This window comes from Oncorhynchus masou, chromosome 30 (genome assembly GCF_036934945.1).
Source record: "Oncorhynchus masou masou isolate Uvic2021 chromosome 30, UVic_Omas_1.1, whole genome shotgun sequence".
Taxonomy (NCBI): Eukaryota; Metazoa; Chordata; class Actinopteri; order Salmoniformes; family Salmonidae; genus Oncorhynchus; species Oncorhynchus masou.
In genome coordinates, this window is record NC_088241.1 from 43,548,163 (window position 1) to 43,561,800 (window position 13,638).

At 41.5% G+C, this 13,638-nt stretch overlaps 1 protein-coding gene across 2 annotated transcripts in view; it reads left to right on the forward strand.

Annotated features, from left to right (window-relative positions):
• The first annotated feature begins 315 nt into the window (after window positions 1-315).
• LOC135522637 (outer dynein arm-docking complex subunit 2-like) overlaps window positions 316-13,638 on the forward strand; it is a 76,790-nt gene continuing 63,467 nt past the window's right edge. Inside the window, exons 1-6 of one of the 2 annotated variants that reach the window (XM_064949085.1) lie at window positions 316-398; window positions 694-954; window positions 11,436-11,593; window positions 11,984-12,182; window positions 12,397-12,503; window positions 13,304-13,440. In XM_064949085.1, coding sequence (XP_064805157.1) covers window positions 731-954; window positions 11,436-11,593; window positions 11,984-12,182; window positions 12,397-12,503; window positions 13,304-13,440 — 825 coding nt within the window. In that variant the 5' untranslated portion in view covers window positions 316-398; window positions 694-730. Of the gene's footprint in view, window positions 399-435; window positions 955-11,435; window positions 11,594-11,983; window positions 12,183-12,396; window positions 12,504-13,303; window positions 13,441-13,638 lie in introns of those variants that run through there. The other variant, XM_064949086.1, reaches the window with a different exon arrangement.

The window sequence follows — 13,638 nt, forward strand, 5'->3', positions numbered from 1 at the left end:
AAAATCTACTTCAAATAGACCATTTCCAGTTTGCACAGATTGTTTGTCTGCGTAACACTGCAGTGCCAAACCATACAGCAATCCTAGAGGATGTTTCTAAAGAAGCTCTCACGTGTGGTTCTGGGGACACTCTACTTTAAAAAATGAACTTTTCTTATGAAGGCATACTCAGACTCACGCTGTGCTAAAGCAAATATCACACCAGCAGGCTGCAGGTAGGAATGGAGTTTTGCGTTTCTGACTAATGTTATTTTTGACACGTCTCCCGCTACGTTGTTGAGGGGTATCCTAGCAACTTGAGGCAGTGGTGCTTGTCTGTTTCCAAGGAAACCGACTAAACTGCTAACATTGATTGGTAGCTAGCTCGGGGTTCTCTAGAAGACAATTTCAAATAGCTGGTAAGTTGTCATATGTAAAAGATAAATGTTTACTGTACACTTAGCTAAAACATTTTATTCGTTTTTTTTTGTGTGTATGAAAGCTTCAACACCTTTCAAAAGTTTGGGATGTGATGGATGTAAGCAACGCGGGGGTCAGCTGGCTAGCTAACATTAGTCAATAACCGGCTGTTAACATAGCTAGCGAGGTCGATACCGTCTTATCTGCCAGTCTACTATAACTGTAGCTAGCGATTTAATATTTTGTTGACATTTGTTGCTAAAAGTGTAATTGTCACCAATTAATCCACTATAGCGTTTCAGGACTTTGCCAGTCCCACACAGCTGCTACCATGGGGGTAGCGCTGACCAGAGCAGCGCAATGGACCACCGCAAGTTCTGGGACTGGAAAACTGGAGATCACTCCAGTCAACGAGTCTCTGCTGAAAGAGATCCTGGAGTTTGTGGAACAGTTCAGCTCCAGACACCCTCAGGAGGCCAAGCATGTGTTCAAGGAGCCGTTGCAGTGGACTACCACTTTGGAGGCTTCTGATTTCAAAACCGAGTATGACATAAGGTAATCATGAGGCAAGCTGTGCTGCCTGTGTGCTTGGTGTAATGTTACTGACTGGGGATGTTGTCATGGAGTCTAAACGTATTTTGAGCCCTGCAGCAGGACTCATATTTATGTTCTTGAATGTATTTGTTTTCTGTTCAACTTCAGTAGGACAGGAAACATCTAGACTACTTCATCAGAAAAGTCTGTTATTTTTTTCCCTGGCTGTCTGCCTGTGATTAGTTGTTATTCTACAGTTGGTTATTGGTAACCTTTGCAGGGGAAAAAAAACATGATTTCACATGTGAATTTTCCACGTTTTGCACAAGTGAAATTTGATTTCAGATCTGAATTTCCACATCTGAAATCATGTGAAACCGTGTGTTTTTGGAACACTTCACATGTGATAATATTTCATATGTGGATTTTCACATGTGACGATATAACCTTCCAAATGCGGATTCATATTTTTTCCCACATGAGATTTCACAGGTGATGCCCTGCGAACAAAAATTAGTTGTTAGGATACACACACAAACAGTACTTTTAACATAGTGTTTTCAACTTACATATTTGAAACATTTTGGCATACATTATTCAATTGTGTATTTTCATTTGACAGTACTTGTTATTCAACATCATCACCTGGGATTTGAACTCATAACCTCTTGGTTCATTGCATTCCGATCTTCCTGCTATGCCGCCATGCCTGTGCCAATGACTGATTTCACCTGTCTTTCTACACTTGGGACTTAAGTAATGTAAATCTCTACTTAAATATAAACTCAAGAAAAACCATTATATTTATCTTAGTGAATCAAGGGGTAACATTAAAACATGTTAATATGCCTCACCAACAGACTATACAGAAAATCCTCAAATTGCTGAAATAAGTAAATGAAATCAATGATGAGAGAATAGTCAAATCCAGAGGTTGTGAGTTCAAATTCTAGGTAGGGTCATATTGAAAAGTTACATGTTTTATTCTATTTCAGCAGTGTACCACTTACTTTAAAACCCCCATATCATTCCCTTATAAAAAAATATATGTGAAAATTGCATTTGCGTTAACATTTTCACATATAAATAAAATAGAGACACGTCAGTTGTTCACATGTGAAACCAGATGTTCACATGTGTAACATTTCAAGTTCAAATGTTAACACCACATTTTCACATGAGGGGAATACCATGTTTTCACCTCACATGTGAATTGCAGATTCACGTGAAATGTGCGTTTGTTTACATGTGAAATTTGCAGTTTCATGTGAAAAAACTTTCACTTGAAAATCAAATTTGCATTTTCACATGTGAAAATCTACATTGCATGTGGAATTGCATTTTCACATGAAAAAAACTGTTGAAATGTTGCAATCACCAGTTTGTCACATTTATTTCACTTGCGATCATGTTTTCACGTGTATAGTTTCATGTTATCACACACAGCAAAATGTCCAGTGTTAAATCATCACTGAGAGTGTTATATTTAACACTGGTCCAGTGTCTATACGGGTCCACACTGTAGGCTACTTGTTAGTGACAGAGACATGGTTGTTGCATTCATCCATTTTCAGTCCTGTGGCCTTAACCAAGTGAGATCCTAACCAAATATGTTATCATTAAAATGTAATTTTAAAAAAATCTTTATTTAACTAGTCAAGTCAGTTCAGAACAAATTCTTATTTTCAATGACGGCCTAGGAACAGTGGGTTAACTGCCTGTTCAGGGGCAGAATGACAGATTTGTACCATGTCAGCTCGGGGGTTTGAACTTGCAACCTTCCGGGTTACTAGTACCAATGCTCTCACCACTAGGCTACCCTGTCGCCCCATGTGTTGTACTGTTGAAGACAATACAACACATATTTCATACGACCTTATTTTGAGGGACTAGACTTACCCTAATACAGTGGCCACAATGGGGAAATCCATTTATTCACCTCCAACCTGCATTCAGAATGACTGTTGGGTTGGGAAGAAAAATATACAGTGCCTTGAGAAAGTATTCGGCCCCCTTGAACTTTGCGACCTTTTGCCACATTTCAGGCTTCAAACATAAAGATGTAAAACTGTATTTTTTGGGAAGAATCAACAACAAGTGGAACACAATCATGAAGTAGAACGACATTTATTGGATATTTCAAACTTTTTTAACAAATCAAAAACTGAAAAATTGGGCGTGCAAAATTATTCAGCCCCCTTAAGTTAATACTTTGTAGCGCCACCTTTTGCTGCGATTACAGCTGTAAGTCGCTTGGGGTATGTCTCTATCAATTTTGCACATCGAGAGACTGAAATTTTTTCCCATTCCTCCTTGCAAAACAGCTCGAGCTCAGTGAGGTTGGATGGAGAGCATTTGTGAACAGCAGTTTTCAGTTCTTTCCACAGATTCTCGATTGGATTCAGGTCTGGACTTTGACTTGGCCATTCTAACACCTGGATATGTTTATTTTTGAACCATTCCATTGTAGATTTTGCTTTATGTTTTGGATCATTGTCTTGTTGGAAGACAAATCTCCGTCCCAGTCTCAGGTCTTTTGCAGACTCCATCAGGTTTTCTTCCAGAATGGTCCTGTATTTGGCTCCATCCATCTTCCCATCAATTGTAACCATCGTCCCTGTCCCTGCTGAAGAAAAGCAGGCCCAAACCATGATGCTGCCACCACCATGTTTGACAGTGGGGATGGTGTGTTCAAGGTGATGAGCTGTGTTGCTTTTACGCCAAACATAACGTTTTGCATTGTTGCCAAAAAGTTCAATTTTGGTTTCATCTGACCAGAGCACCTTCTTCCACATGTTTGATGTGTCTCCCAGGTGGCTTGTGGCAAACTTTAAACAACACTTTTTATGATATCTTTAAGAAATGGCTTTCTTCTTGCCACTCTTCCATAAAGGCCAGATTTGTGCAATATACGACTGATTGTTGTCCTATGGACAGAGTCTCCCACCTCAGCCGTAGATCTCTGCAGTTCATCCAGAGTGATCATGGGCCTCTTGGCTGCATCTCTGATCAGTCTTCTCCTTGTATGAGCTGAAAGTTTAGAGGGACGGCCAGGTCTTGATAGATTTGCAGTGGTCTGATACTCCTTCCATTTCAATATTATCCCTTGCACAGTGCTCCCTGGGATGTTTAAAGCTTGGGAAATATTTTTGTATCCAAATCCGGCTTTAAACTTCTTCACAACAGTATCTCGGACCTGCCTGGTGTGTTCCTTGTTCTTCATGATGCTCTCTGCGCTTTTAACGGACCTCTGAGACTATCACAGTGCAGGTGCATTTATACGGAGACTTGATTACACACAGGTGGATTGTATTTATCATCATTAGTCATTTAGGTCAACATTGGATCATTCAGAGATCCTCACTGAACTTCTGGAGAGAGTTTGCTGCACTGAAAGTAAAGGGGCTGAATAATTTTGCACGCCCAATTTTTCAGTTTTTGATTTGTTAAAAAAGTTTGAAATATCCAATAAATGTCGTTCCACTTCATGATTGTGTCCCACTTGTTGTTGATTCTTCACAAAAAAATACAGTTTTATATCTTTATGTTTGAAGCCTGAAATGTGGCAAAAGGTTGCAAAGTTCAAGGGGGCCAAATACTTTCGGAAGGCACTGTATACACTGCTCAAAAAAATAAAGGGAACACTTAAACAACCCAATGTAATCCAAGTCAATCACACTTCTGTGAAATCAAACTGTCCACTGAGGAAGCAACACTGATTGACAATACATTTCACATGCTGTTGTGCAAATGGAATAGACAACAGGTGGAAATTATAGGCAATTAGCAAGACACCCCCAATAAAGGAGTGGCTCTGCAGGTGGTAACCACAGACCACTTCTCAGTTCCTATGCTTCCTGGCTGATGTTTTGGCCACTTTTGAATGCTGGCGGTGCTTTCACTCTAGTGGTAGCATGAGACGGAGTCCACAACCCACACAAGTGGCTCAGGTAGTGCAGCTCATCCAGGATGGCAAATCAATGCGAGCTGTGGCAAGAAGGTTTGATGTGTCTGTCAGCATAGTGTCCAGAGCATGGAGGCGCTACCAGGAGACAGGCCAGTACATCAGGGGACGTGGAGGAGGCCAACAACCCAGCAGTAGCGCCTTTGTGCAAGGAGGAGCAGGAGGAGCACTGCCAGAGCCCTGCAAAATGACCTCCAGCAGGCCACAAATGTGCATGTGTCTGCTCAAACGGTCAGAAACAGACTCCATGAGGGTGGTATGAGGGCCCGACGTCCACAGGTGGGGGTTGTGCTTACAGCCCAACACCGTGCAGGACGTTTGGCATTTGCCAGAGAACACCAAGATTGGCAAAATCGCCAGTGGTGCCCTGTGCTCTTCACAGATGAAAGCAGGTTCACACTGAACACGTGACAGTCTGGAGACGCCGTGGAGAACGTTCTGCTGCCTACAACATCCTCCAGCATGACTGGTTTGGCGTGGGTCAGTCAAGGTGTGGGGTGGCATTTCTTTGGGGGGCCGCACAGTCCTCCATGTGCTCGCCAGAGGTAGCCTGACTGCCATTACGTACCGAGATGAGATCCTCAGACCCCTTGTGAGACCATATGCTGGTGCGGTTGGCCCTGGGTTCCTCCTAATGCAAGACAATGCTAGACCTCATGTGGCTGGAGTGTCAGCAGTTCCTGCAAGAGGAAGGCATTGATGCTATGGACTGGCCCGCCCGTTCCCCAGACCTGAATCCGATTGAGCACATCTGGGACATCATGTCTCGCTCTATCCACCAACACCATGTTGCACCACAGACTGTCCAGGAGTTGGCAGATGCTTTAGTCCAGGTCTGGGAGGAGATCCCTCAGGAGACCATCAGCCACCTCATCAGGAGCATGCCCAGGCGTTGTAGGGAGGTCATACAGGCACGTGGAGGCCACACACAGTACTGAGCCTAATTTGGACTTGTTTTAAGGACATTACATCAAAGTTGGATCAGCCTGTAGTGTGGTTTTCCACAATTTTGAGTGTGACTCCAAATCCAGACCTCCATGGGTTGATTAATTTGATTTCCATTGATCATTTTTGTGGGATTTTGTTGTCAGCACGTTCAACTATGTAAAGAAAAAAGTATTTAATAAGATTATTTCATTCATTCAGATCAAGGATGTGTTATTTTAGTGTTCCCTTTATTTTTTTGAGCAGTGAATATATATTTTTGATTTAAGCTTTATTTTAACAGGGAAGACATATCAAGACTCAAATCTCTTTTTTTCAAATGAGCCCTGTATGATACAACATACAGTGCATTCGGAAAGTATTCAGACCCCTTGACTTTTTCCACATTTTGTTATGTTACAGCCTTATTCTAAAATGGATTAAATTTGTATTTTTCTTCATCAATCTACACACGATACCCCATAATGACAAAGCGAAAACAGGTTTCTAGAAATGTTGGCAAATATATTACAAAGGTAAATAAGGTATTTCTGTTTTTTATAAGTTTTCAGACCTTTTGCTATGAGACTTGAACTTGAGCTCAGGTGCATCCGGTTTCGATTGATCATCCTTGAGATGTTTCTACAATTTGTTTGGAGTCCATGTCCACACCTTGTCTACATAAGGTGCAACAGTGTACAGTGCATGTCAGAGCAAACACCAAGCCATGAGGTCGAAGGAATTGTCCGTAGAGCTCTGAGATAGGATTGTGTCGAGGCACAGATCTGGGGAAGGGTACCAAAACATTTCTGCAGCATTGAAGGTCCCCAAGAACACATTGGCCTCCATCATTCTTAAATGGAAGAAGTTTGGAACCACCAAGACCCTTCCTAGAGCTGGCGGCCCGGCCAAACTGAGAAATCCGGAACAGAAAGGCCTTGGTCAGGGAGGTGAATCTCTCAGAAGGACAACCATCTCTGCAGCATTCCAGCAATCAGGCCTTTATGGTAGACTGACCAGATGGAAGCCACTCTTTAATAAAAGGCACATGACAGCCCACTTGGAGTTTGCCAAAGGGCACCTAAAGGACTCAAACCATGAGAAACAAGATTATCTGATTTGATGAAACCAAGATTATCTGGTTTGATGAAACCAAGATTGAACTCTTTGGCCTGAATGCCAAGTGTCATGTCTGGAGGAAACCTGGCACCATCCCTACAGTGAAGCATGGTGGTGTCAGCATCCTGTTGTGGGGATGTTTTTCAGCAGCAGGAACTGAGAGACTAGTCAGGATAGAGGGAAAGATGAACGGAGCAAAGTACAGAGAGATCCTTGATGAAAACCTTCTCCAGAGTGCTCATTTCAGTTTGCCTATCAGCCTAGCAGAAGAGTTGATGATGCCATTCTTACCCTCCTTAACATGGTCTATAGACATCTAGAGGGTGCCAAATCCCATGTCAGGGTTCTGTTTGTTGACTTTTCTTCTGCCTTCAACACAATCCAGCCTTATATTCTGGCACAGAGACTCATTCGGGACTTCTTAGACGGGGGGGCTGGTTTTGTGGCTGTTGGACTTCCTGAGCCAATGCTCACAGCGAGTCAAAATAGGTCCCCATGTGTCGGATATACGTAATACCAACACAGGCTCTCCTCAGGGATGTGTTTTGTCCCCACTCCTGTACATCTTGTACACTAATAGTTGTACTAGTTCCCATCCTGACAGACACCTCGTTAAGTTCACTGATGACACTGCCTTGATCAGCCTGTTGCATGATGGCGAGGAACATCATGGCCCAGTCCTAGATGACTTTGTAGAGTGGTGTGAGGAATCACACTTGGTCCTCAATACCAACAAGACCAAAGAGATGTGCATAGACTTCAGGAAGCGTACAACACCTACCTCTGCAACATCTATCAGAGGTCAGAATATAGAAATTGTAGAGGAATAGAAATATCTGAGTGTCCTTTTGAACAATAAGCTTCAGTGGAGTAAATGTACAGACCTGGTCTACAGAAAGAGCCAACAGAGACTGTACTCTCTAAAAATGTTGGGATCTTTTAATATAGACTGTACTATACTGACTCTGTTTTACAAATCCTTTATTGAGAGTATTTTAACTTTTTGTATTGTTTGCTGGTTTGGCAATGCCACTGTCAGCCAGAGAAACATGCTGAGAAGGATTATTACCACAGCAAGCAAGGTCCTTGGAGTCAAACAGACAGGCCTGGATGAGATCTTTAAGGTCAGGGCCCTCTGTAAGGCTCACAAAATCATTTTAGACCCAAGCCACCCCCTGTACCTGGACTTTGAATTACTCCCCTCTGGGCGCAGGTGTAGGGCACCCCTCAGCAGGAAAAACAGAACGAGACAATCATTTGTGCCAGGTGTGATATCCCTCCTAAATAACTCGGGCGAATGTTCCCATTGACCCCGTAAGGCCAGCAGGCTAGTCTTTTCTTCTTTAAAAGAAAATGTTTTATTTCTTACTATTATTATTTTTATTGGTGCGTAACCGTTATGATAGTTGTGTTGTCAATCTTGTTTTGTATTTAAACGCCACTTTAAATGTGTACATGACACTGCAACAAAATTCCCCCATGGGGACAATAAAGTCAGCAAGTAAGTAAGTAAGTAAGTAAGTAAGTACCTCATTCTGGGGCGAAGGTTCACCTTCCAACAGGACAACGACCCTAAGCACACAGCCAAGACAATGCAGGAGTGGCTTCGGGACAAGTCTCTGAGTGTCCTTGAGTAGCCCAGCCAGAGCCTGGACTTGAAACCGATGGAACATCTCTGGAGAGACGCTGCCCATCTAACCTGACAGAGAGAGGATCTGCAGAGAAGAATGGGGGAAACTCCCCAAATACAGATTTGCCAAGCTTGTAGCGTCATACCCAAAAAGACTTGAGGCTGTAATCGCTACCAAAGAGGCTTCAACAAAGTACTGAGTAAAGGGACTGAATACTTATGTAATACTTTCAAAAATAAATTTGCAAAAAATCTAAAAATCTGTTTTTGCCTTGTCATTATGGGTTATTATTTGTAGATTGATGAGGGGGGGGATTAATCAATTTTAGAATAAGGCTGTTATGTAACAAAATGTGGAAAAAGTCAAGGGATCTGAATACTTTCAGAATGCACTTGTGAATATGCACATTATACACAAATATATATTGGACCCATGTCATCCAAAAAGTTATACTTTTGACTCATCTGTCCATAGAATATTTTCCAAGAGTTTTGATGATCATCCAGGTGCTTTTTGACAAACTTGAGTCAACTTTTTGGATGAGATGGGTCCCATTATGTCTGGCAAAAACCAAACCCTGCATTCCACAGTAAGAACCTCATACCAATGGTCAAGCATGGTGGTGGTAGTGTGATGGTTTGTGGATGCTTTGCTGCCTCAGGAACTGGACGACTTGCCTTAATAGAAGGAATCATGGATTCTACTCTGCATCAGAGAATTCTACAGGAGAAAGTCAGGCCATCTGTTCATGAGCTGAAACTGAAGCTAATTTGGGTCATGCAGCAAGACAATGATCCAAAACACACAATGAAGTCTACATGAAAATGGTTAAAAAGCAATACATTTGAAGTTTTGAAATGCCCTAGTCAAAGTCCAGACCTAATCCCAATTGAGATGTTGTGGCAGGACTTGAAAAAAGCAGTTCTGTATGCAAGAGTGGGCCAAAATTCCTCCACAGCGATGTGAGAGACTGATCAACAACTACAGGAAGTGTTTGGTTGCAGTCATTTCAGCTAAAGGTGGCACAAATAGTTTTTGAGTGTAAGGGGTCAATTACTTTTTCACACTGGGGAATTGGGTGTTGCATAACTTTGTTAATTAGGTAAAGAAGTATCAATTTGTTTTGTTAGGCTCCATTTATCTAATATTATGTTTTGGTTGAAGATCTGATAACACTTAGTATAACAAATATGCAAAAATAGAGAAAATCGGAAAAGGTGGTTAATACATTATCAAGGAACTGTAGATGAAGTTTACAATTTGTTACAGGTGGATTAATGGTGTTTATTTAAATAGTGAAGAGAATAGGTCCCAAAATCGACCCCTGTGGTACACCTTTATGTACATCAAGAAATGCAGACATAACCCCATCAATCACGATGGCCTGAGCTCTGTCGCTAAGATAATCATTAAACTATTCACACGCGTCAGAGCTCAGGCCTATCGAGGACAACTTATTCAATAAAATAGCATGATCAACAGTATCAAAAGCTTTTGACAGGTCCACAAACAAAGCAGCACATGTCATTTAGTTGTCTAAAGCATTGACAAGACCATTAACAACTGAAGTGGTTGCTGTAATAGTGCTCTGCCCAGGCCTAAACCCTGATTGGTTTACATTCAACATGCATTTCTCAGATAAAAAAGAGCAAAGATGTACATTTACCAAGGATTCAAGAATCTTAGCTAGACAAGGAAGCCTTGAAATGGGGTGACAATGATGAAGATCACTAATATCCCCGTCCTTATGAAGTGGCAGCACAAGAGCTGATTTCCATACTTTTGGAATATTTCCTGATAACAATGTGAGGTGTTACATAATAATCAGATTAGGCTTAGTCACCAGCTGGGTCAGGTTTATATCATTACACATGTCTTTTAGATTGTCCGAAGCCTCTATTTCCCAATCATAATTTACGTTACCCAGGATAATAACTTTTGAATGAGTGAAGGAAGGCAACAAACTAGTTAACTAAGGTTAGCCGAAGGAGGACGATAGATCCCTTTAACAGTTATGGATACATTTTTCCCCAGACAAATTCTTAAAGATAGTAGCTTGTTATTATTGTCATTTCTTTAGCAAGAGACATGGGTTTCAGTAAAGAGCCAGAGAAAATATGTTTTATAAAAATGGCCACTCCACCACCTCTATCCTGTCTGTCAGCTCAATATTATACTTTAAAAAAATATTTTTTATCTACAAGACTAAATTTAACAAAGAAACTGGAAAAACCATTTCAGTAACAAGTGCAGTAAGTCCAAGTAACAGATTGGATTAGTTTAGAAAAATGTATGTTATTTATATTCGAGTAGCATAAGATTCATTAATCAATCAATATACATGCAAAAATATAGATATTGAAACAAACAATTCTAATAATCAACCTGCAATAGAGCATGCTGGGAAATAAGATAATGATGGCCGTGGTTTTGGTTTAACACTTCTTATTACCACCAACACTGGGGTTCTTTTACACCAATGAGTGTTAATTTCACACTTACAGAGTTAACACCTGACTCAACACTAGAAATGTTACATGGAAAAATCAACTCTTGGTCAAACTGGCAAATTTTCTGTGCATGTTGCTTTTACATGTTATCACATTAACTTCAACTAAGATCACATGCAATCACATGTGGAACACGTGTTTTTTCTCTAAGGGAAACCAAACAGGTGCATTTACTGTAGTTTTCACTGATAACAAAAGTGCGCATTTGTTAATTCCCCTTTCCTTCCGAAAAGCATATTTATGACATTAGCATAGACACAGAATGGAAAAAGTATCTAGTCCTAGATAGAGAAGGAAAACGGTGTGCTTGTTGCCAGTTTATGCTTAAAAATATGTGTGTTTGTCTATTTTCAGTGGCCCTGCTGTAAAGTCACAGGAAACAGACAGGGATGGGCATCCTATGTTGCAGCTCACTCCTCCGAGCATTTCTGTGCACAGCTTCAGTCAGCTGTCCAAAATAGTGCAGCTGGCAACGGATAAGAAGCTCAAGGAGGTCCGAGCTTGCCTGGAAGGTAAACCATGTCAACCACAGAATGAGACTTTGCATCCCATTTGCATCCTAAATAGTCAAAGCTGCATACTTCCCATAAGCCACAGGCATAATTTGTTTGTCCTCCTTGTTATCGTCTGCTTTCATCCAATTAGAAACTGGCATCAGATTATGTTTGCAATTCTTCAGTCATATTTACTGTAACCTCCAAGCCATAATGTGGTACTTGCTAATAGCTATGTTAGTTTGAGAAAAGAAAACATTAATCTACTGTATGTCTATAATACCCTAGGCCTGGACGTTCTTAAAATAGGCCTACATCGTTTGACCTCAATGGGACAATCTGGCAAAATAAATGTGAAAAGTGAAAAAAAAAATGTATGGACTTAACCATTTTTACTGTAATTTGTAGCCAACAGAGACCCTGTTGCGAAGATGCTGGGACCTAGCTTTGCCACAGTGGAGGGGGAGGACAGCTCTGTGCTGCGTCTCCTGGAGGAGGTAAAGGAGGGGGACCAGGCCAAGGAGACTGAGATCAAAGTGAAGTTGATCATCCTACTGCAGCAGCTGGACACTCAGCTCCTCAGCAACTCCCTCAAGCAGATCTCCCAGTGGGTGCCTTTCCTTCCTCCTCCTCACTCTGTCTGCAATCTCTATCAATAACAAATCAATCTATCTTAATTCACACTCCCACTCCCACTCCCACTTCAGACAAGTCCAAACATATGGGTTTCACTGATTAAAAAACAGTTTCTTACCAGACAGAACAACCACAAATGGGCCCAAGATGAATTGTCTGTATTTGTTTTTGTTTTTTTTGTACAGGGAGGTTAGGCTCAGTCCTGCCGCAGTGAAGAATGATGTTGAGCTGCTGAAAAGCTTCTGCAGTGAAGGGGAGAAAAGGGTGTTGACGTCTGTTCAATACACATCAGGTTTGAGTTATCTTTCCCATTTTCTTTCTTTTGCTATTAGAGGGTAATACTGGGATATACAAAATATCTGTGTTCAACCCTGAAAAACATGTTAGTCATTATACATGTCAGATGTACTGAGACAATCAATTGTTTCACTTGCCTCAGTCGGCGCGGCACATTTGCGATGACATAACAATTAACTGTTCAGTGGAAAACGCACCACCCCAGTGATAAATGCAGTCTTTTGAAAAAAAACTTCTATGCAAATAGTCTCCAACCTGTCATATCGAGCACATTTAAAATAAGGTGGTATGTGTGTCACGATGCTCTGCGGGGTATCTGTTTTCAGAGGATGATTTATCAGGGAGTGAAATCACAGCGAGCTCTAAATAACCTGGTCTTCTGTCTTCAGACCTGTATTGTGTCCCAAATGGCACCCTGTTCCCTATATAGTGCACTCATTTTGACCTGAGCCCTATGGGCCCTGGTCAAAAGTAGTGTACTAAATATGGAATAGGGTGCCATTTGGGATGCCAGCCCCTGTACTGCACTCTCTGAGTTGATCCGTCGTCCTCGCTGGCGGCTCAGGGAACAGCAAGGTTTTCTCCTGTGATGCTGCACACTTTGAACCCGTATTGGATCTGTATTTTCCCTCTAATCCTTGATCCCCTCATACGTTCTGTACCTTCAAGGAAATCTCACAATGTGGCCTAATTCCCTATAGAGACATTACTACTGTATGGTGAAATCCTATTGATTTCATGTACATTGTACACTGAACTGACATGCTCTGGTATGCTCTTCTTATTTTTCTGCAGATTATGAGTTCACCAATGGCTGTCGAACTCCTCCTTGGAGGCAGGTGCATGGTGAGATCTGCTACCTAGTGATAAAGCCGTGTGACACTCAGCCCCTGCACATCACCTGCAGCACAGCTGGAGTCTTTCTCAATGGGGTAAGATAGCTAGAGATAGATTAGTTTCACTGAATCACCACCAGTTTCCAGTAGACTGAGAAGCAAATTAGTTGTGGATTATGTCTAAACTGTCAAACAGAAATACTGCATCAAGAAATGCTCTCTATTTTCTCCTCTCGTTTCAGTTTACATAAACTGAATTTCAGTCAACAGTATTCCATTCTCCGCATTAGACAT